The sequence below is a fragment of the Pongo pygmaeus genome, chromosome X, assembly GCF_028885625.2.
Source record: "Pongo pygmaeus isolate AG05252 chromosome X, NHGRI_mPonPyg2-v2.0_pri, whole genome shotgun sequence".
Lineage (NCBI taxonomy): Eukaryota > Metazoa > Chordata > Mammalia > Primates > Hominidae > Pongo > Pongo pygmaeus.
Window position 1 is genome coordinate 35656096 of NC_072396.2, and position 25556 is coordinate 35681651.

Here is a 25556-nt window from a genome sequence, read left to right on the forward strand (position 1 = left end):
ATCAAAAGAAGCACAATCCGTAAAAGAACAAATTGATAAATTGGACTTCATCAAATTAAAAAGCTTCTCTTTGACACAGACAATGAAAGAACAAAGCCAAGGATGAAGTGAAAAATTTGCACATCATATATCTGATAACCTATTTACATCCAGAACACAGCAAGGAGTCTCAAAACTAAATATGATATCCAGCAATACAGTTTAAAAATGGGGGGAAAAATCCACAGAAACTTCAACCAAAGGGAGATAAGGATAGCAAATAAGCAAATATAGAGATGTTCAATATCAGTAGTCATTAGGAAACGCAAATGAAACCCAGAAAGAGATTCTGCTACACACCTGTTAGAATCCGGGCTGCGCAGGTGGCGTCAGCGCTGCCCCATCTCCAGGAAGGAACCTGGGCTGCGCGTGGCTGGCGGTCTCCTAGCGACTAGAGCGGCAGGGATCTGGAACGGCAGAAGCTGGAGAGGTGGCACACCAGCGAGGGCCACCATGGGGGACCGGAGGCCGCAGGACCGGCCAAGGTCCCAGGGCATGGACTCCAAGCCTTGGTACTGTGACAAACCGCCTTCCAAGTACTTCGAGAAGCGCAAGCACAGGCGCCTGAGGTTCCCGCCGATGGACACTCGGAACCAGGTATTTGTGACGGAGGGCATGGACGACTTCCGCTGCGGCTGTCCGTCTCCCGAAGATACGCTTGTTTGTCGCCATGATGAGTTTTTACTCCCCAAAATATCTCTCAGAGGTCCCCAAGCTGACCCCAAAAGCAGGAAGAAAAAGCTGTTCAATAAAACGGCCCTATTTTCCGAGCTCTCGCCAGCACAGCCAGCACGGAAAGCGTTCGTAAAGGAAGTGGAAGCCCAGCTGATGACCAAGCATCCCTTGGCCATGTACCCCAATCTGGGAAAAGATATGCCTCCAGATCTCCTACTACAGGTGCTGAAACAGCTGGATCCTGAAAGGAAGCTGGAGGACGCTTGGGCTCGTTGTGAGGCCCGGGAGAAGACAACCGAGGTACCCACCGAGCCTGGTAAATATCCCTGTGGGGAATCCTGCCCACGGCCTCCCGAGACTCCGGTGTCCCATCTCCGTCCGCAGCTTCCCAAGACTCCGGTGTCCAGTCTCCGTCCAGAGCCTCCCAAGACTCGGGTGTCCAGTCTCCACCCGGAGCCTCCAGAGACTCGCGCATCTCATCTCCACGCGGATCCTCCCGAGACTGGAGTATCCCATCTCCGCCCAGAGCCTCCGAAGACTCTGGTGTCCAGTGTCCGCCCAGAGCCTCCTGATACTGGAGCGTCCCATCTCTGCCCAGAGCCTCCCGAGACTAACGTATCTCATCTCCACCTGGAGCCTCCTGAGACTGGAGTGTCCCATCTCCGCCCAGAGCCCCCCAAGACTCAGGTGTCCAGTCTCTGCCCGGAGCCTCCCGAGGCTGGAGTGTCCCATCTCTGCCTGGAACCTCCCAACACTCATCGGGTGTCCAGTTTCCTGCTACAGGTGCTGAAACTGGATTCTGAGAAGAAGCTGGAAGACGCACTGGCTCGTTGTGAGGGCCAGGAGATGACAACCGAGGAACTCACCAAGCCTGGTAAATACCATTTTTGGGAATCCTGCCCGAGGCCCTTTGAGAGTCGGATGCCCCATCTCCGCCTTGTGCTTCCCAAGACTCGTCGAATGTCCAGTCTCCGCCTGGCGCCTCCCAAGACTCATTGGGTGTCCAGTCTCTGCCCGGAGCCTACCAAGACTGGAGTGTCCCACCTAAAAGAACCGTTTCAGGAAGATACACTAAGCACAACGGAGTGCATTTCTGACTCTCTTCAACATATATACACATCGAGAAAACTCCGTGACTTCAAGAGGGCTGGAGACCTGGGAGTTGATGAAGAACCCATCAGCAGTCTGTTTGACTTTACCCCTGAGTGCAGAATAACCTATCAAGACCAAAAGATTAAGAAGGCAAACGAGTGTGCTTCAAGGCTGAAGTACGGCATGGAGCTAGACGACACGGATGAGGTCGAATTCTTACGGATAAAATACTGGGACAGGAGACTCCGGGCAGCACCGCATTCTTATAGTGCACAGCGTGGGACGATAAGGTATGGACCATGGTACTTCGAGCCTAAGTTGGGGAAAAAGCTAAGAAGTGATGAACCTTTGATTGACCCCAAGCCCGTACTTGAAAAGCCTGATGAACCCGACATTCTTGACGGTCTTTATGGACCAATTGCCTTTAAGGATTTCATTCTAAGCAAGGGCTACAGAATGCCTGGCGTCATTGAAAAGCTGTTTGCCAGGAAGGGATGGACTTACGACTCTGTTAAGACTCCTGTTCAACGTGCAATGCAAGTTTACAAGTACAAAGAAGACGTCACAGATGCATCAAAAGAACATTAGATGGTTTTCAATTTACTGCTTAATTGGGTATTTCTTGCTCTCATTTTAAACATCAATCAGAATTTATGATGACTAGCCCCGTGAATGTACAACTTTGGCAACATCTGTAAATTCAATACCCAATGCTTATAAATGTGTCTTAATGACCTGCTTTGGCCTCATTATTTCATATATTTTATCAATTATTTGATTTATACTCACATATACTTTTTTCACATTGTTGAAGCATTGTGAATATTACATCATCCTTTCAATTATTTGTAAAAATACATACAACCAGAAACAAAAGCAGAATTAATATTAGAAAGAGAAATGGGGTCGGGTGCGTTGACTCACACCTGTAATCCCTCCCCACTTTGGGAGGCCCAGGTGGGTGGATTGCTTGAGCCCAGGAGTTCAAGACCAGCCTGGGAAACATGGTGAAACCTGATCTCTACAAAGTGCAAAATTTAGCCAGGCATGGTGGCGTGCACGTGTAGTCCCAGCTACCTGGGGAGCTGAGGTGGGAGGATGGCTTCGTGCCACCGCACTGCAGTCTGGGCGACAGAGCAAGACCCTGTCTCCAAAAAAAAAAAAATGTGCTGAGTAAAAGAAGAATTATATAACTCTTCTTATATGAAAATTTAATGAAATAATTATGACAATTATTTTGTTAACCAAAAATTGGAGTCTATAGCCAAAATAATGTTAACACTTTTTAATAGTAAAATTATTATCTTCCCTTTTAGGATTCCATCAAATCCCAAAACAAGTTTGAAAACTGTGTGTCAAAATCATAGGTGAAACTTGAGTTACGCCATTTTATCATCTCTCTCAATTGAATGTATGTAACTATTCACCATGTTCATAAACATTCACTACAAAAGACTATTACCAAATCATATAAACAGGTGCAGAATAGGAGGCAGTTTCAACTCCCTGGCAAATCTCATGTGCAAAATAGATCTGTATGAGAAAAGTAACATCAAATATCCTTACATATCTGTTCAAGTTCAAATAATTTTCATTTCATTAATAGCAATTTGAAATGCATTCATAAGTTTAAAATAATAAATCAAGCAATTTCTTTACCTTTCAAAAATAGCAGGTAAAACTGGTATAGGTAAATTTGTAGGTAAATATATTTGTAGTGTAGATCTGAAGTGCACTTTTTCTTTCGGAGATGAAAGAATCCATCTGTAAATGGATGTATATGCATATATTTCATCCAAGTAAGCAGTGATATATATATATATATATCTGTCTATGTGCAAATTCTGTTTCTAGTGAAGTTTGTGTGTGGGCATTGTGTTCCTGAAGAACCAAGTCTTTTTTATGTTGTTTCTAAGCCAAGGCCTAGAATTTCTCTTCAAACTCATCATCATAAACTTAGGTTCATGTCACCACTATCTCTTTTTGTAATTCTGCAACGGTTTCCAACCTGTGTCTCCTCTTGAGTGTATTTTTGCAAAATATAAGCACGGCTTGTTAATTCTCCAGGCTCATCTAAACTTATCTAGGTACATAAACACTCACACACACATGCACACACATACACGCACATGCTCCTGCATTCCAGACTCCAGTCAATATTCCTTTTCTTACCTCTGTGTCTTTCTCGTGTCTTCGTACATAATCTTCTCTACTGTTAGGACTTCACTCAGGCCTTGTAAACCTGTTGCAGTGTCTCCACCAAGGTGAATTTCATGATTACTTTTATTAAAATCCTATGTCTGTAGACAAGGAAACTCATTTTCCAGGTGTCTTCCACTGAAGAACTCACTTCAATATCCTAGAGAAGTGAGTCGTTAATGCCTTCAAAATAAGGGAAATATCCATACTTATTTATTCAGACTTCTGAGAGGCCAATATCATGCCTTATGGCTCAGAGTTATCTAGTTTCTGAGGTTGTCCACTGAAGCCTTGGGCTTCATGCAGCAGCATTCAATGTTCAGTTCCCTTCAGCAAGAGACAGACCTACTTTTCACATTTGGTTATGTGACCTTGCACTTCACGGAGGATGGATCTTCATCTACACGATGGACACCATATCATCAAACTCAAATGCTGGTGAGACTTAAAGGATTACTTATTGGAGTGCCTAATGCCTCAGGCATCACGGAATTGATACTCAATATACATTTGTGGAAGAGAAGGAGGGAGTAGGAAAGGAAGAAAGGTACTAAACATAGCACAACAGAAAGACACTATTAAAAAATAACTTTTTGATGATGTTTATCTGGTGATAGCCTTCACCTATATCACACACAATCTTAGTTGTTGCTTAAGATGAAAATGTGGTGCTCGCTTTGGCTACACATATACTAAATTTAAGATGAAAAAGTATAATTGCAAAATAAGAGCCACTGGTTAGGGCTTCTATTGCTTATTGGCAATGACTTCTTCCAGTGAAATAAACTTTCCTCAGAGAAATTATGTGGGCTTCTCCACGCTGTAATTACATACATTGGTATTACCTGTCACACAGATAGAAACAGAAACAATGTTTGATCTATTTGGGATTTTTAACACCAGCTGGTCTTCTGAAAATATCCTGACTTCAAATCCATAGGTTTTAGAAAAAGAGAGAATTCAAGAGAACTTGATATATAATTGTGCCTAAAGCTATGAATGGTATATTCCATAAATACTGTAGTAATCAATTGTATTACAGCATCACATAGGTTTCATAAAAGCTTTGGATAATTTGTATGCAAGAATATGTGATTTAACAAAGATGAAGAGAATTATTTTTCATTTCTGAGAGTCTGCACGAATGAGCAAGACCTTTGGAGATAGGCAAAAATGAGTTCATATCCCATTGCTGCCATGTTCTTATCCTGCAGCTTTAGGCAGAGGCAGAACAGACTGAGGGAAAACACAGAGGCTGGGCTGAAGGGGAAGGAAGCTAGGAACCTTCTGGGGGCTACTGCACACTGGAATGTGTTCCTGGCCACCAGTGACTCCTACAGAGGGGGTGAGTTTAACAGGCAAGGATGAACCCACTCTCACAGTGGGCTTTGGGAATCTCAGCAGGAGAAGACCCTAGATCACCATGGACACTTGAGTTGGCAGGGAAAGCCACTCAGAGAAGTGGTAGGGGCAGAACTCCAGCTGGGGGCAGAGCGCAGAGGGTGTCCTGTGGGAGCAACTGTAGTGGAGCACTGTCAGAGATGTGCATCCCCCTATGCTAGATTTGATCCCATGGGAGACTTTAGCCCTAAGGGAACTTTCGAACCTGAACTCTGCAGGGCAGTCTTACCCGTGAGACAGGATCGGTCCAACCTGAACACCTCTGGCATCTTGCAGGGCCCCAGCCTGGCCACAGCTGCTTGCAATACGGCTGCCCGGTCCCCCCTGGGGCCCACATCACAGCTGGTGCATCACGCCTGACTGGCAGAGTGTTCCAGCAGAGTGGCCTCTGCAGACACACACAGGTCATTCACAACCATAGCCACCCTCCACATCTCTATGCCAGTGCGTCTATGCCCAAGCAGATCTATCCTTCCCTTCTCCACCAGCACACTGGTACTGGTATACCTGCACCCTGCCTCTCCACTGCTGCTGCCATGAGTGCACCCCCTCACCATCCTCACCCTACCACACCACTTCAGAACATTGGCAGGCACAGAACTCCCCGGCCCCACCCCTGCCAGGACCCTGCCCCTGAGCCTCAGCCACCAGAGCAAAACTAGACATGGAAAACAGCGGACTAGCCCCAAGCCTTGAGCAGACTGCTGCCAGCTTGAACATGCACAGAGGGCACACACAGTCCTGCACCCACCGATGCCCCACCTCCATGCTATAACCACCACCTGCAGGGACATGCACACAGTCTCAGTGGGGGCTCCTCACCCCCACCAAGCCAAACTGCCACCACTGCTGCTGCGAATACCCACATCGAGGCTAGCACCCCAGCACCCATGAGAACCCTGCTGCATCAAATGGATAAGTGTGCACCCCGCAATGCTGCTGCAGCAGCTGCTGCTGGTACATGGGAACAAGGACAGATCCCCCTGTCACTGCCCTGTGAAGTGATTTGGCTGGCATCAGGCACTGGAATGTTGTGACCAGTGGTCTGGTAGCACCTTAGCCCCTCCAGTACAGCAAGTTTCTAACCTGGAGGAGGCAGAAATCAAAGCTGGGGCCTGATACCAGTCTACCAGAGTTACAGCATGCAATCCAGGCAGGAGTTCTGAGCTGAGCCTTGACCCCCGAAAATCTTCCAGTCATGAAGCCAGTTGACTGAATCTACCTTATATCACAATTAAACCCCCAAGGTCATCAAATAAGATGAAAGTAAAAAAAAAGTAGCCCATCCACAGTACAGAAAATTCAAAGATTTAAGAAACATTAGTCCACAAAAATGAGGAAGAACCAGCACAAGAACTCTGACCATTCAAAAAGCCAGAGTGTTTTCTTTTCTCCAAATTACTACACTGGTACTCCAGCAAGGGTTTTTAATTGGACTGAGATTTCAGAAGTAACAGAAAAAGAATTCAGAATATGGATAGGAATGATCATTGAGATTCAGGAGAACGTTGAAACCCAATTCAAGGATGAAAGAATTAATATAAAATGACACATGAGCAGACAGACAAAATAGCCAGTGTAGAAAAGAACGAATCTCACCTCATGGAGCGGAAAAACACTCTACAAAAATTTCGTAATGCAATCACAAGTATTAAAAGCAGAATAGACCAAGCTGAGTAAAGGATCTCAGAGCTTGAAGACTGGCTTTCCAAAATAATACAATCAGACAAGAATAAAGAAAAAAGAATAAAAAGGAATGGGTAAAACTTCAAAGAAATATGGAATTATGTAAAGAGATCAGATTTATTACCTATTGGTATCACTGAAAGAGATGGGGAGAATGGAATCAAACAAAAAAGACAAAGAAGGGCATTACATAGTAGTAAAGGGTTCAATTTAACAAGAAGACCTTACTATCCTACATATACATTCATCCAACACAGAAGAACTCAGATTTATTTAGAGACCTTCAAAGAGACTTACAATCCCACAAAATAATAGGGGGAGACTTTAACACCCCACTGACAGTATTAGACAGATCATCAAGGCAGAAAATTAACAAACACATGAAGGACCTGAACACAACACTGGACAAAATGCTTATCTGTACATGGCACATACTCTAAAATCAACCACACAATCAGACATAAAACAATCTCAATAAATGCAAAAGAACTCAAATCATACCAACCACTCTCCCAGACAATGAGGCAATAAAAATAGAATTCAAAATTTTTTTCAATGTGCAAAACCATACAATTACATTGAAATTAAGCCTGTTCTGGAATGGCTTTAGGTAAATAATGAAGTTAAGGTAGATATCAAGAAGTTACTTGAAACGAATGAGAGCAAAGATGCAACATGCTAGAATTTCTGGAATACAGCTAAGGCAGTGTTAAGAGAGAAATTTATAGTACTAAATGCCAATATTAAAAAAGTAAGAAAGACGTCAAGTTAATGACCTAACATCACAACTAAAAGAACTAGAGAACCAAGAGCAAACCAATGCAAAGTTAGCAGAGACAAGAAATAGCCAAAATCAGAGCTGAACTGAAGGAGACCGAGACATGAAAAATGATTCAAAAGATCCATGAAGCCAGGATCTGAGTATTTGAAAAAAAATAATTAATGAGATAGGTAGGCTGCTAGCTAGACTAATAAAGAAGAAAAGAGAGAAGATCCAAATAAACGAAGTCAAAAATGACAAAGGGGATGCTACCACTGACTCCACAGAAACACAAATAACCATCAGAGACAATTATGAACAGCTCTGTGCACACAAACTAGAAAATCTAAAATAAATGGATAAATTCCTGGACACATACATCCTCCCAAGACTGAACTAGGAAGAAATAGAATCCCTGAACAGACCAATAATAAGTTCTGTAATTGAGACGTAATAAACAGCCTACCAACAACAATAACAACAACAAAAAGCCCAGTACAAGATGGATTCACAGCTGAATTCTACCAGATTTACAAAGAAGAGATGGTACCATTCCTACTGAAACTATTCCAAAAACTGAAAAGGAGGGACTCCTCCCTAACTCATTGTTTGAGGCCAGCATCATCCTGATACCAAAACCTGGCAAAGTTACAACAACAACAACAATAACAAAAACTTCACGAAAATATTCTTGATGCACATTAATGCAAAAATCCTCAATGAAATACTGGCAAACCAAATCCAGCAGCACATCAAAAAGCTGATCCACCACAGTCAAGTAAGCCTCATCCCTGGGATGAAAGGTTGGTTCAACATATGCAAATCAATAAATGTTATTCATCGCATGAAGAGAACTAAGGACAAAAACCACATGATTATTTCAATGGACGCAGAAAAGGCTTTTGATAAAATTCAACATACCTTCATGTTAAAATCTCTCAATAAACTAGGTATTGAGAGAATATATTGCAAAATAATATGAGCCATATATGACAAACTCACTGCCAACATCATACCGAATGTGCAAAAGCTGAGAGCATTCCCCTTAAAAACAGGCACAAGACAAGAATGCCTTCTCTCACTACCCCTATTCAACATAATATTGGAAGTTTTGTCCAGGGCAATTAGGCAAGAGAAAGAAATACAGCTTTTATTCAAATAGGAAGAGAGGAAGTCAAACTATCCCCGTTTGGAGACATGATTCTATACCTAGATAACCCCATAGTCTCAACCCAAAAGTTCCTTCAGCTGATAAACACCTTCAGCAAATTTTCAGGATACAAAATCAATGTACAAAAATCACTAGCAATCCTATGCACCCATAATAGCCAAGCCAAGGACCAAATGAGTAACACAATCTCATTCACAATTGCCACAAAAAGGAAAAAACACCTAGGAATACAGCTAACCAAGGAGGTGGAAGATCGCCACAATAAGAGTTACAAAACACCACTCAAATAAATCAGAGATAACACAAACAAATGGAAATACATTCCATGCTCATGGAAAGGAGGAATCAATATTGTTAAAATCGCCATACCGCCAATATACAGATTTGATGCCATTCCTATCAAATCACCATACAAAGCAATATACAGAATCAATGCTATTCCTATCAAACTACCAATGACGTTCTTCTCAGAAGCAGATAAAACTATTTTAAAATTCATATGGAACCAAAAAAGAGCCTGAATTGCCAAGGCAATGCTAAGCCAAAGGAACAAAGCTGCAGGCATCACGTTACTCATCAAATTATACTACCAAGATACAGTAACCAAAACAGCATAGTAGTGGTACAAACACAGACACATAGACCAGTGGAACATAATAAAGAGACCAGAAATAAGGCCATGCACCTACAACCATCTGATCTTCAATAAAGCTGACAAAAACAGGCAATGGGGAAAGGACTTCCTATTCAGTAAATGGTGCTGGGATAACTGACTAGCCATATGCAGAAGATCAAAACTGGACCCCTTCCTTATACCATATGCAAAAATAAACTCAAAATGGGTGAAAGACCTACGGAGTACCATGGTTTAAATGGTAAGACTTAAATGTAAAACACAAAGGTATAAAATCCCTATATGACACTCCTAGGGAGTACCAGGGTTTATGCCAGGGACATAAACCCTGGCAAAGATTTCATGAGGAAGACACCAGAAACAATTGCACCAAAAACAGAAATTGACAAGTGGGATCTAATTAAACTAAAATGCTTCTGCACAGCATAAGAAACTATCAACAGAGTAAACAGACAACATACAGAACGGGAGGAAATATTTGCAAACTATGCATCTGACAAAAGTCTAATATCCAGCATCTTTAAGGAACAAACAAATTTACAAGAAGAAAATTAACAATCCCATTAAAAAGTGGGCAAGGGATTTGAATAGATATTTATCAAAAGAAGCCATCCATGCAGTGAATAAGCATGTGGGAAGAAGGGCAATATCACCGATCATTAGAAAAATGCAGATCAAAACCACAAGAAGACACCATTTTACACCAGCCGGAATGACTATTAGTAAACAGTCAAAAAATAATAGATGTTGGCAGGATAGAAGAGAAAAAGGAATGCTTACACACTGTTAGTGGGAGTGTAAATTATTTCAACCATTGTGGAAAGCAGTGTGGCAATTCCTCAAAAGAGCTAAAAGAAGAACTACCCTTTGACCCAGCAATCTCATTACTGGGTATATAACCAAAGGAATATGAATCACTCTATCATAAAGATGTATTAATGTGGTATGTTCATTGCAGCACTATTCACAATAGCAGACATCGAATCAACGTAATGCCCACCAATGGCAGACTACATAAAGAAAATGTGGCACATATACACCATGGAATACTACATGGCTATAAAAGAGAATGAGATCATGTCCTTTGCAGGGACACAGATGCTGCTTGAGACCATTATCCTTAGCAAACAGATGCAGGAACAGAAAACCAAATACTGCATGTTCTGTTTTATAAGTGGGAGATAAATGTTGAGAAAACATGGACACAAAGAGGGGAACAACAGACATTGGGGTCTGTTTGACAGAGAAGGGTGGGAAGAGGCAGAGGATAAGAAAAAGTAACTATTGGATACTTGGCTTACTACCTGGGTGACAGAATAATCTGTACACAAAACCCCTGTGACATGAGTTTACCTATATAACAAGCCTACACAAGTCCTCCTGAACCTAAAATAAAAGTATAAAAAAGAACTATACTAATTACTCTGACTGTGCTCTGTAAAGGGGAAAACAAAGCCTGGATGACAGAACATCTGTTTACAGTATGGTTTACCGAATATCTTTTTGTTTTGTTTTGTTTTGTTTTTTGTTTTTGTTTTTTTGAGACAGGGTCTCCCTCTGTCACCCAGGGTGGAGTGCAGTGGAGCAATTATAGCTCACCGCAGCCTCAACCTCCCAGGCTCAAACTATCCTTCCACCTCAGCCTCCTGAGTAGCTTTGACCACAGGCAGGTACCACCATGATGCCCATCTAGTTTTTTTTGTATTTTTAGTAGAGACGTGGTCTCATCTTGTTGTCCCGGCTTGTCTGGAACCCCTGAGCTCAAGCGATCCACCCAACTCAGCCTCCCAAAGGCTGGGATTACTTACATGTGTGAGCCACCATGCCTGGACAGTTTACTGAACATCTTAAGCTGACTGCTGAGACTTACTGCTAGGAAAAAATGATTCCTTTAAAAATATTACTGTTCATTGACAACACACCTAGTCACCCAAGAACTCTGATAGAGATTTACAGAGATGCATGTTTTTTCTTGCCTGTTAACACAACATCCATTCTGCAGCCCATGGATCAGGGAATAATTTCAACTTTTAAGTCTTATTATTTAAGAAATAAATGTCATAAGGCTATAGCTGCCATAGATAGAGATTCCAATGATGTATCTGGGCAAAGCAAACTGAAAACCTTCTGGAAAGGAGTCACCATTCCCATTACCATTAAAAGCATTCATGATTCATGTGAGAAGGTCAAAATATCAACCATAACAGGAGTTTAGAAGAAGTTGATTTTAACCCTCATGGTTGACCTAGAGGGATTCAAGACTTTAGTGGAGGAAGTCTCTACAGATGTGGTAGAAATAGCAAAGAGAACTAGAATTAGAATTGGAGCCTGAATTGCTGCAATCTCATGATTAAACTTGAGCCAATGATGAGTTGCTTCTTATGAATGAGCAAATAAAGTGGTTTCTTGAGATGGAAACTACTCCTGGTGAAGACAGTATTAACATTGTTAAAATGGCAACAACGGATTTATACTATTACATAACCTTAATTAATAAAATAGTGGCAGAGAGTGAGAGGGTTTACACCAACTTTGAAATACTTTCTATTGCGGGTAAAATGTTGTGAAATACTATCTTACACTCCAGTGAAATATTTTGTGAAAGGAAGAGTCAATCAATGGAGAAGATTTCATTGTTGTCTTATTTTAAGAAATTGCCACAGCCGCCACAACCTTCAGCAACTGCCATCCTGATCAGTCAGCAGCCATCAGCATTGAGGCAAGTTCCTCCAGCAGTGAAAAGATTGCAACTCACTGAAGGCTCAGATGATCATTAAAAATTTTTTAGGCTGGGCACGGTGGCTCACACCTGTAATCCTAGCACTTTGGGAGGCCGAGGTGGGTGGATCTCGAGGTCAGGAGATCGGGACCATCCTGGCTAACATGGTGAAACCTTGTCTCTACTGAAAATACAAAAAAATTAGCTGAGCATGATGGTGCGCGCCTGTAGTCCCAGCTACTCGGGAGGCTGAGGCAGGAGAATGGCGTGAACCTGGGAGGCGGAGCTTGCAGTGAGCCGAGATGGCGCCACTGCACTCCGGCCTGGGCAACGGAGCGAGAGTCGGTCTCAAAAAAAGAAAATAATAAAAACTTTTAGCAATAAAGTATTCTTCACTTACATTATATACACTTTTAAGACATAATGTTATTGCACACTTTATTAATAGAATATAGTGTAAATATAATTTTATATGCATTCGTTAACAAAAAAAATTGTGTGACTTACTTTATTGTGGTAGTTGGATTCAAACCCACAGCATCTCCCAGGAACATTGCTTTATGATAAGAGCTCATTCTATATTTTTGGTCTGTATTTCCCTCAAAACGTGGCATTATTAGAAGTGAAAGAGGATAGGCATGCCAATTATTTCTGTTATAAATTGAAGATGATTATTATTTTTCTATTAGAAAATGAAGATGTTTTTCCTAGAAGACCTAAGAAGTTTCTAGAAAAGTATGACTGTGGCACTTTTGCTCCCTCAAATGGCCATGGCCAAGATATTAGGGGAAGCAAGACCCATCCATTCATGCTATTTTGGACACATTTAATTGTTGACAAATTGTTGCTTATTCAAGGATAATAGAAGGTTTTTTTTTGAAATTAATTGGGCCTTGTAGCTTGGTTACCAAATTTTGGTTCCTACAAAAAAGATAGAAGGAAGCCCTTCTGGTTAATCAGTAGTTCACTATTTACCATGGGATTCTCCCTTCTGCATTCCTGGTCCAGCCAATGAATCATTTTTTATTTTTGTACCCACTCTCCTTGGTTTTTCTTTTATCCTCCATACAGTGATTTTGTCCAACAATTGCCACCAAGGTTCAAGGAAATGATAAACTCCAAAATCCCAAAGTTGACAGAAAACATAATAGAGAAACAGATACCTTGATCAAAAGTATTCTCGTTTGGCTGAGTGCGGTGGCTCATGCCTGTAATCCCAGCACTTTGAGAGGTCGAGGCAGGTGGATCACCTGAGTCAGGAGTTTGAGACCAGCCTGTCCAACATGGCGAAACTCCATCTCTACTAAAAATACAAAAATTAGCCAGGTGTGGTGGTGCACACCTGTAGTGACAGCTACTCAGGAGGCTGAGGCAGGAGAATCACTTGAACCCAGGAGGCAGAAGCTGCAGGGAGCCGATATAGCACCAGGAGACAGAAGCTGCAGTGAGCTGAGATAGTACCACTGCACTCCAGCCTGGGCGACAGAGCAAAACTCTGTCTCAAAAAAAAAAAAAAAAAATTCTCATTTCCATTATAAAACAAAGATGGATTTACCACTCTTATTTTTGGAAATTTTTTTTTTTAAAGTTTTACTCACAAACTCTGTGCAGCTCATAGAAAAATTGCATTTACAATTAAAAAGAACTCTTGCTAATTGGGCGTATGACAAGATTCTGCAGCATAAAAGAAGATCACACACTTTAGTTTGAGAGAAGAAAATTATTCTGAAGCAGTTAGCAACAAGAAGCAGAGAAATATTAGAGAAAATATCCGCTTGGTGTAATTAATGATATTGACAAAATGTATTTTACACGGGTCATTCTGATCTTATATAGATCTCATACAGATCGAAACAAAATGCAAATAAAGAGTGAGATAAAATGGGAGTTAACTGAGAAGCAGAAAGTAATGTAGCTTGTTTACTTTTAAAAAATGAAATTATTGAAAGTATTAAAATCTGGATTAAAATGTAAGCAGAACTAAACAGTTATATTGGGAACGAATTGGGGAAAGATATTTTAAGAAAGAGACAAAGATGTGAAAATGGTGGAGATCATTACTGTAGCGAACAAAAAGTAGAGATATCAAAATTGTGAATTAAATATTCTTTTAAAAGGAAACAACAGATGGAACAGAAACAACAGTGAAAAACAGGTTTCAATAAAAAGGTTTCACAATCTGCAGACCTCAGCCTGTGTAGTAAGAGATTTTAGTAAATGTCAGGAAAGTGTAATTAAATAAACAAATAAAATCAAAGAATTAGTCTCATGAATTTTTAAATTGAGGAAAATCATCCAATTTAAATAGGAAAAAAAGTAGTTCTCCAGAAGAAATAAACCAAAACAGGCTGGACTCAGACTTCCTTAGAACATTAATCACCAGAAAACAATTTTGTGACTCATAAACTTGATATGCCTCTAAGTTATTATTTATCATGAACAGCAAAAGAAAAGCATTGTCAGAAATTAAAGGGCTCAGAAATAATACCACCCATATAAATAAAGTATTTGGTAAGATATCCTATGGACCAAGAGATGTTCAAAATAAACGTAAATGAGGATTAGCAGGGAATAGTAAAATAAGTTGGATATAAATTAAAGTCTAAATAATTATGTTAAAATATGCAAGTAGTAAAATAAAATTTTAAAACAAATTATATTTCTAAAAGAAAATCTATAGTAAGAGCAAAAGTCTTGTGTGTGTGTATATATATATATATATATATATATAGTTGATCCACATTATTTGTGGATTCCATATTTAAAAATTTGCTTACTACTAAAATGTATTTGTAAGTCCAAAATCAATACTTGTGCTATTTTTGAGGTTATTCTTGGATATGCACAGAGCAATGGAATATTTGAGTCATCTGATGTACACGTTCCCAGCTGAGCTTCAACTTACCTTCTTGTTTCAGCTCTCATACTATAAACAAAGTCCTTTTGTAGTATATTTAGTGGCACATATTTCATATTTTTTGTGCTTTTTGGTGATTTTACTATTTAAGGTAGCCTCTACACATAGTGCTGAAATGATGTCTAGTGTTTCTAAGTGAAAGAAGGCTGTGATGTCACTTACAGAGAAAATACATGTTACATAAACTTTGTCCAGGCATGAGTTATGGTGCTGTTGGCATGAACTCAATTTTAATGTATCAACAATATATATTGAATAAGGTGATTTTAAAAAGGAAAACACGCAAAACAAATTTACACATCAATTGATTAACAAAAACATCGTGACCAGAGACTCACAGAAATCTTACCCTGCACTTCTTAGCTAGGAGTAATGGTTCAGTATTTGATAATTTAGTATTTGTGGTGACTTCATATAAATGAACTACTGTGAAGAATGAGATTCAACTGTATGTAGCGTGTGTGTGTGTGTGTTCGCGTGTGTGTGTAATTCTAGAAAATAATCAGAAAACTTTCCAATTCATCTTACAAGGCTAGCATACCCGCCAAGAGAAAATATGAAACCTGACAAAGATAAAAACCAAAACAAGCATTCCCAAGCAATCTTATTTACAATTATTTTGGTAGATTGGATTGGATTATTATTCCCATTTATTTACTTTTTCCTTCCCTGTAAGAGAATCATATATCCTTGTCCATCGTCATACAATATGCAATATCTCCCTGTGGGAGAAGTGTAATTCCTCAACTCATTAAAATCAGGCTTTGCCATGTAATTGGTTTGATCAATGAAATGTGAGTAGTTGCGATTCTGGATAACAGTTCCCAGGGAAAGGTTTAGCAGTATGGGTGGATTTCATCAGCTCTTTTACCCTTTTTATTTCTAATAAGATAAAAGATAAGGGTTGATCTCTGACCATCTCAGGATGGTAAAGACATTGGAATAGAGCTGCAGTGGTCAACATGTAAATTGCGGGTGAGAGTGAGAAAATTCTTGTAATGTATGCCACTGACATGTTGGGTGGCTCTTTACCTCAACTTAATCTAGCAAAAGCTGCCTAATAAAAAGATGGGTGCGAAGATCCTCAACAAAAACACCAAATTTGAGGAAAACCTTTGTTTAGTTCAATAAGTTAAATTAAATGTAAAATATTTGTTTAATATATTCATGATTTTATTAAACTGTAATAAATAATGACTATGCAAGTTTTACTCCAGAATTTATCAAAAGGTTTAACAGTATGAAAATTATTAATGTAGTATGTAGCAGTAGGAAAAATAAAAAAAAGAAACCTATGATCATGTAAATTGATCAAAAAGATATATGTGATAAAACTTAAAAGTGATTTAACAGAAAAATGCTTAATAAACAGAGTAAAATACAAATAATTAACACAATAAGCATTATTTCAATAGTGAATTCTTAGAGATTTAATGTTAAGGAACAATTCAACCACATCTATTCTCACTGCTATTTTCAACATTGTTCTGACATTCTAGTCAATATTTAAAGGCAAAAGGTGTAATAATAATTTTAACTCTTGAAAAAGAAGAGACCTAATTATGTATGTTTAGGGAGCTGCAGGAACATTATTGGAATCAAAAATAATAAAATATAAAAATAATGGCTGGAGGCTAGCAAATGAACCTAGAGTAATCAGTTCAATTCATATATAACAACAATAACATCTTAGTTCATGTAATGAAACAAAATATATCATTTACAATATCAATAAAAATACACATTGTGTAGTTCTAGATATGTATAGATGGATACATTTAAAACAATTATATATGTATGCCTTTTTAGGATTATGACTAGAATATTAAAAAATCTAAAGTAGTATTATAAATAAGCCATTTTAAAAATTAACTGCTACTAGTACACAGTTGTGGTATTTTCACAAACTAACCACTATTTCTTGCTAAGGACTAATTTATTTTTATATAGAATTATGGTTCTATTTAATTCACCCCTTTTCCACAAATCAATACCTCCTTTTTTAGAACTGTAGTTGCTGTTACTCTTCCTAATGGTCGCTTAATAATTGGGATAGTTGCGTTTTGTTTTGTTTTTTAGCTGGGCTAAGTAAGCAAGCTAAGCTACCTTAGACAACCATTCTGTGCCAAGGGACTTACATAGTCTTATTTCATCCTCACCATATCTCAGTAAATAACAGCATTCCCATTTAACTCATAATGAAGCACAAAGCTCTATTTTTTCTATCATATTTATGTTTCTGAAAAAGATTGTTCCTTCAGCAAAATACAGTAGTACCAGTGTAGTACTTATACACAGTGTGAGTCTACGGAAGATTAGGAGAAATTTAGCTACATCACTTAATTCCAGCAGGTAAAATTTTGTATTTAGACATCACTAAATATTTGTTAATTTAGTTAACATGACTCACTTTACTTCAAAAGTACTTGTAATAAAAAACATGTTTATTTCTAAATATTGACATTATATCCTATAAGGGTGTATTAGTATTTTTCACAGAAACAGAACCAACAGGATTTCTCTCTCTCTCTCTCTTTCTCTCTCTCCCACTCTCCTCTTGCTTTAAAGGCACCATCACCACCACCACCAACATAGTTATGTTATTCAGATTAATTAAGTCCTTGTATCAGAAATCAAATATAAACTGTAAAGTTTCTCAATGTCTTCTATAGGCTCAAATTTAGAATTTTAATGTATGCAATATTAAAAACTGGATGCATGCAAGTCTTGCTTTATATCCCCATTTGTTTCCACATGTAATATTAAAAATATAGAACCTAATAAGGTTCTGTTTCCTCTTGTGTTTTAGCAATTCTGAAAATTGTTCTGCTGCAGTTGCCTGTTAATGGATTGGATTTTTTTTTATTTTTCTCTGTTTTGCCTTTTAACTGATCACAAAACATTTCAGGCTGAGACCTACCTCAGAAGGTTTATCTCAACCACCCCCTCAATATTATAATGTTAATTCCTGCATCATGGTGTTATGTGTCCCACTAAGGAAGCACTGCTATTGACTGTGGTCTTTACTTGTGGTGGATCATCCTCTGACTATGCTTTAATTAAATGTTTACATATCTGTCCATTCCATTTAATCATTAGTTTTTCAAAGGTAGGGGCCATATCCTGTTTATGTCCTCAGGATATAATATGATAATGCAGAATAGATATCAGGTTGGTTGAGGGAATTAACATAAAGAAAAGGGCCAGTTACTAACAGGAAGGAAGCTGAGTTACCAAGCCCACCACCAAATTCTATAACTTTGAGCAAGTCAGTTGTAGACTCTATGCCGCTTCCCTCAACTACAGAAAAAAAATCAAGTTACTAGATGATACCAATTTATTTTATTTAAAGCATTTTCTATAATACTTAGCGCTAAAGGTGTTCAATGAACACTTCCTTCATGAATACATCATTAGTTGAGGCTTCGAATTTCTCCTGGTTAATCTGAACCACTGTCTAGAAATTATCCTCGATGAACCCCATATTGACAACGTCATTTATGGATAGAATGTCATCTATGAGCAGAATTGGATACTATTTTCTGATTTCTTAAAATGGCAACCATTGTTTTAATTTTTTAAGTTGTTAGGGACATTAAGAATAAGCAAATCGTGTTTCATAATGTGTATATGTAGCCATGGTAGATGCAAAATTGAGTTCAGAAATCCTAAGAGAAAAGAGCTTACACAGAACAGCATATGATGCACTAGTTTTAGGAGGAAGCTTCACATAAAAGGTCTAGTTAAGAAGAATAATTGCTCTCATTTCTTATTTTGTCCAAGTCATATTCACTTAACATTCCTGTAATCGATTGGCAAATTCACTGGAGGTAACACAAATGTCCAATTAGCCAACGCTATTTGAACCAAATAATAGATATTCCAAATAAGCTACCCTAAGGAGGCCATTTTCCCTGTCTAATTCTTTGAACACTATGCTTGAAATATTGAAATGTAACACATTTGTGTTTCATGACTGTGGGTACTTTAGCAAGAAGGAGCCAACAACTCTTTTCAATTGTACCCATGCCTATTTTGGTAGAATATCATGAAGAAGAACTCTTGCTTGTTGAAGTGCACACTCTGCTCTAAAGACCTTCCCTTATCATTTGTATTCCTGTAAAGTTTAATTACACTTTCCTTCTAAGCCTTAATATAATAAACTTAGTGTCTTCATTTTTCCACAACTACCTCCATATTTTAGGATTTATAGGTTCAGTTTGAGGAACATCTTATACTTTGAAAATTTCTTTTTTCACTTATGATTGACACATAATAATTGTACATATACTTAAATTATCTCGGCCTGTTTACTTCAATTTAATATGTAGATGTTTTTGTTTCATGGGAAAAATAACAAAGAATGTCAAAAACAGTTTCTAACCTTTGTGAGCAAGCAATGAGCAGGATTTGTTTTTGTTAATGTTAGATGAAACAAAATTATACAACTATTTTTATATCCAGAGTACTTGTCAGAGCATACAATTCTTTCTTAAGTGTTCCTGTTATTTTATTTCATTTCTATACCTTATACTTACTTTTACTATAGCACATGGCATAGTATAAAGTTATCACTCAGCTAACGCTGCAATAATTATGCATAACATATTACCCAAACTTACTGGCTTAAAACAGTGAGTATATTGGTCTCACTCACTTCACATTATATCAACTGTGGATTGACTGATTTTTACCTGGGCTCACTGCCCTCTGTTTCAAAGCTGCAAATTGCTGAGCTTAACTCCAAATAATGGATTAGATTTAGGTCTGCTCCACTTGACTTTGAACCTCTATAATTAACTATTAACTGTCTCAAATTTTATCCTATTTGTAAGTTAACAAGTTTCCTCTCACAATTTCATAGATGCTGACAGAAAACATGAGACTCTTTGGGCAATGACCAAGGACGCTATTATTTATACTACTACTACTACTATTATTTTATTGTATTTTTAAATGTTCATACCAAAGCAGACAGCATGAGATTCATGTTTGCCTTAGTTTCTTTTACCCCTTAAACTTTATGGAGCTTATGTGGAGGCAGGACCAGGTGGATGTTTTACAATTACTGGGTCGGTGTCATACTTGAGGAATGCTGAGCTTAGGAAATCCAAATATTTTAAAAGTGACTTCTTTTTTTTTTTTCAATTGCTAAGATGATTTTATTTTATTTTTTTTTATTATTATTATACTTTAAGCTTTAGGGTACATGTGCACAATGTGCAGGTTATTTACATATGTATACATGTGCCATGCTGGTGTGCTGCACCCATTAACTCGTCATTTAGCATTAGGTATATCTCCTAATACTATCCCTCACCCCTACCCCCACCCCATAACAGTCCCCAGAGTGTGATCTTCCCCTTCCTGTGTCCATGTGTTCTCATTGTTCAATTCCCATCTATGAGTGAGAACATGTGGTGTTTGGTTTTTTGTCCTTGAGATAGTTTACTGAGAATGATGATTTCCAATTTCATCCATCTCCCTGCAAAGGACATGAACTCATCATTTTTTATGGCTGCATAGTATTCCATGGTGTATATGTGCCATATTTTCTTAATCCAGTCTATCATTGTTGGACATTTGGGTTGATACCAAGTCTTTGCTATTGTGAATAGTGCCGCAATAAACATACGTGTGCATGTGTCTTTATAGCAGCATGATTTATAGTCCTTTGGGTATATACCCAGTAATGGGATGGCTGGGTCAAATGGTATTTCTAGTTCTAGATCCCTGAGGAATCGTCACACTGACTTCCACAATGGTTGAACTAGTTTACAGTCCCACCAACAGCGTAAAAGTGTTTCTATTTCTGCACATCCTCTCCAGCACCTGTTGTTTCCTGACTTTTTAATGATTGCCATTCTAACTGGTGTGAGATGGTATCTCATTGTGGTTTTGATTTGCATTTCTCTGATGGCCAGTGATGATAAGCATTTTTTCATGTGTCTTTTGGCTGCATAAATGTCTTCTTTTGAGAAGTGTCTGTTCATATCCTTTGCCCACTTTTTGATGGGGTTGTTTGTTTTTTTCTTGTAAATTTGTTGGAGTTCATTGTGGATTCTGGATATTAGCCCTTTGTCCGATGAGTAGGTTGCGAAAATTTTCTCCCATTCTGTAGGTTGCCTGTTCACTCTGATGGTAGTTTCTTTTGCTGTGCAGAAGCTCTTTAGTATAATTAGATCCCATTTGTCAATTTTGGCTTTTGTTCCCATTGCTTTTGGTGTTTTAGTCATGAAGTCCTTGCCCATGCCTGTGTCCTGAATGGTAATGCCTAGGTTTTCTTCTAGGGTTTTTATGGTTTTAGGTCTAATGTTTAAGTCTTTAATCCATCTTGAATTAATTTTTGTATAAGGTGTAAGGAAGGGATCCAGTTTCAGCTTTCTACATATGGCTGGCCAGTTTTCCCAGCACCATTTATTAAATAGGCAATCCTTTCCCCATTGCTTGTTTTTCTCAGGTTTGTCAAAGATCAGATAGTTGTAGATATGTGGCATTATTTCTGAGGGCTCTGTTCTGTTCCATTGATGTATATCTCTGTTTTGGTACCGGTACCATGCTGTTTTGGTTACTGTAGCTTTGTAGTATAGTTTGAAGTCAGGTAGCGTGATGCCTCCAGCTTTGTTCTTTTGGCTTAGGATTGACTTGGTGATGTGGGCTCTTTTTTGGTTCCGTAAGAACTTTAAAGTAGTTTTTTCCAATTCTGTGAAGAAAGTCATTGGTATCTTGATGGGGATGGCATTGAATCTATAAATTACCTTGGGCAGTATGGCCATTTTCATGATATTGATTCTTCCTACCCATGAGCATGGAATGTTCTTCCATTTGTTTGTGTTCTCTTTTATTTCCTTGAGCAGTGGTTTGTAGTTCCCCTTGAAGAAGTCCTTCACATCCCTTGTGAGTTGGATTCCTAAGTATTTTATTCTCTTTGAAGCAATTGTGGATGGGAATTCACTCATGATTTGGCTCTCTGTTTGTCTGTTATTGGTGTATAAGAATGCTTGTGATTTTTGTACATTGATTTTGTATCCTGAGACTTTGCTGAAGTTGCTTATCAGCTTAAGGAGATTTTGGGTTGAGGCAATGGGGTTTTCTAGATATACAATCATGTCATCTGCAAACAGGGACAATTTGACTTCCTCTTTTCCTAATTGAATACCCTTTATTTCCTTCTGCTGCCTAATTGCCCTGGCCAGAACTTCCAACACTATGTTGAATAGGAGTGGTGAGAGAGGGCATCCCTGTCTTGTGCCAGTTTTCAAAGGGAATGCTTCCAGTTTTTCCCATTCAGTATGATATTGGCTGTGGGTTTGTCATAGATAGCTCTTATTATTTTGAGATACGTCCCATCAATACCTAATTTCTTGAGAGTTTTTAGCATGAAGGGTTGTTGAATTTTGTCAAAGGCCTTTTCTGCATCTACTGAGATAATCATGTGTTTTTTGTCTTTGGTTCTGTTTCTATGCTGGATAACATTTATTGATTTGCATATATTGAACCAGCCTTGCATCCCAGGGATGAAGCCCACTTGATCATGGTGGATAAGCTTTTTGATGTGCTACCGGATTCTGTTTGCCAGTATTTTATTGAGGATTTTTGCATCAATGTTCATCAAGGATATTGGTCTACAATTCTCTTTTTTGGTTGTGTCTCTGCCCGGCTTTGGTATCAGGATGATGCTGGCCTCATAAAATGAGTTAGGGAGGATTCCCTCTTTTTCTATTGATTGGAATAGTTTCAGAAGGAATGGTACCAGTTCCTCCTTGTACCTCTGCTAGAATTCGGCTGTGAATCCATCTGGTCCTGGACTCTTTTTGGTTGGTAAGCTATTGATTGTTGCTACAATTTCAGAGCCTGTTATTGGTCTATTCAGACATTCAGCTTCTTCCTGGTTTAGTCTTGGGAGAGTGTGTGTCTAGGAATTTATCCATTTCCTCTTGATTTTCTAGTTTATTTGCATAGAGGTGTTTGTAGTATTCTCTGATGGTAGTTTGTATTTCTGTGGGATCAGTGGTGATATCCCCTTTATCATTTTTTATTGAATCTATTTGATTCTTCTCTCTTTTTTTCTTTATTAGTCTTGCTAGCGAAAAAATAAAAAATGAAAAAATAAAAGTGACTTCTAGCAAACCTGCTCAGCCATTACCCCAGATAGAGCCATTATCTTTATTTTTCTGGTCAGAAATCTGCTCCCTGCCTCAGAGGGAAAAGCCATCTCTAACGTCCAAGGCTGTTTTCTCTACAAACATTCAGGCAATGATATTCCAGAAAAAAAGCTGTCAGTGCTTTTTGCTCAGAAGAAATACAGAAATGTGAGTGATCCATGTAGAATTTTCTCCAAGTATACTCTTTGGACCAATGTCTACCCAGGGTATGTTCTTCTCATGGTAAAGTGCATGACTACATCTGTCAACCTTCCACTGGACAAAGTAAGGCATACTACTAATCCAAACTCAGTGTGGCAGGGAAATACACCCCACTCCAAATGAAAAACAGAGAAGAATGTACATTTGCCAAGCAATAATCCAACCTATAGTCAAAGAATGTTGAAATTACTTAGCTTCTCTTTGATGCTAATGCTAACTGTGGTTAAAGACTATGTTCTATCCACCACTGTATTTTCTATGCACTGCCAGATTATGTCAGTGTGTGATAAGCTTTTTTTTAATTAATGAATCAATGTCCATATCAGTATGTTCACTATAATTAATACAAATATATAATATTTAATGATTACTACTGCAGTTGCAACATGGTACTTAAAAGACATTACAAGAATGTGGTCCCTGGAGCTATATTTTCAGTGTTCTAATCCTGTTTGGCACTTTACCTGGCAAATTATTCACCCTTTATGTATTAGGTTGTGGCAAAAACCACAATTACTTTTGAACCAACCTAATTCCTTATCAGTAAACAGGAGCTAAATATAGTACCCACCTCGTAGAGTTCTTATGAGCATCAATTGAATTAATAAATAAAAGGCACTTAGAACAGGTCGGAAAATATATCAATTGCCATGAATATTGGGTATCATTATTACCAGGCATATTGTTAGGAAATTTACATGTATGAATCCTAATTCTTATAATAACCTATGAGATTGGTATTATGTCTGTTTTACATATATAGTCATTAACTCCTGAATTATTTAGCAATTAACTAAAATTAATATCTCCTTCCACTACCAATAATCCATTATCTCAATTAAGCTAGAACTATTATATCTATACAATATAGATATTCAAGGGTGAATTTTGAATATTTATAAGGTAACTAAATAGGCTATCAATATTTACTCTCTATTTCACGATTTTAAAATCTTCTTATAAAATTATGAATTCCCCATCTAAACAGGGAAGATATCAATAATAATTATAGTGATAACCATGATTATAACAACACTGAAATTTATTAAAATAACAGAAAATAACCTCTATTTTGAGGAGTTTAATGTGTCTTTTTGGATTAGTGAAATATATATGTATATATTCACTGAGATTTTTCTCTAGAATATTGGCAATCTTTTACAGTTTCAAAATGCTTTACCATGGATTTTAATTTTGATAACATAAAGTGATGGTCAAGTTAATAGTTTTTTTTTTTAATTTAGTACGTAGGATCTATTTTAACTCTCACTTTCCAAGTGAACGTGTAGGCATGTTCCTCATTAATGGATTTGCCTATCAAAATTCCAAAACAAAAAGGTGCCTAGTGTGGGCTATTACTGAATGACTCATACTTCTAAAATCTGTCATGTTTTTTTCCTACTCACCACCTAAATAGATTATAACTCTTCCTCTAACGTGAGTGCGCTCTTACTGTTGACCTTAATAGATCTTGATTTCCTACTATGCTTTTTTGTGCATTATTTTTTGTGTGTTAGTGTGCATTTCATTAGGGCTGTTTTTGTATCTCTCTCTGTTAATTAGTTAGTGACTAAGATAGTAAGAGATTCCTTTTGGGAGGATTTTATCAGGCCTCACAGAAACAATATTCATTTCATTTTATATCTAAAATCTTTCACAATAGAAGAGCAAAATAAAATCTGTAACAACTAATTATCTCTACCACAAAATTATTTACATTTTTTCACTAAAATAAACACTATAAACACTACCATAAAAACTCTTTACCGTATTATTTCAAATTTTTCTTTAATTTATAACATACTTTGTTTCACATACGATTATTTTGTAAATTTTGACCATCATGTCTTCATGGTGTTGCATATTTTATCAATAAAAGTAATCCCATCCAATGTTT

The 25556-nt window shown here is 38.0% G+C and overlaps 1 protein-coding gene across 1 annotated transcript; it reads left to right on the forward strand.

The window, feature by feature from the left end:
* Window positions 1-431: 431 nt before the first annotated feature.
* FAM47B (family with sequence similarity 47 member B) lies at window positions 432-2538 on the forward strand. The gene has a single exon (XM_054471778.1). The coding sequence runs from the start codon at window positions 493-495 to the stop codon at window positions 2392-2394; it is 1902 nt and encodes a 633-aa protein (XP_054327753.1). The 5' UTR covers window positions 432-492; the 3' UTR covers window positions 2395-2538.
* The last annotated feature ends 23018 nt before the right edge of the window (window positions 2539-25556 follow it).

Excerpts from the sequence above, each read along its gene's own strand:
- FAM47B (XM_054471778.1), top strand. The coding sequence starts at position 493 with ATGGGGGACCGGAGGCCGCAGGACCGGCCAAGGTCCCAGGGCATGGAC.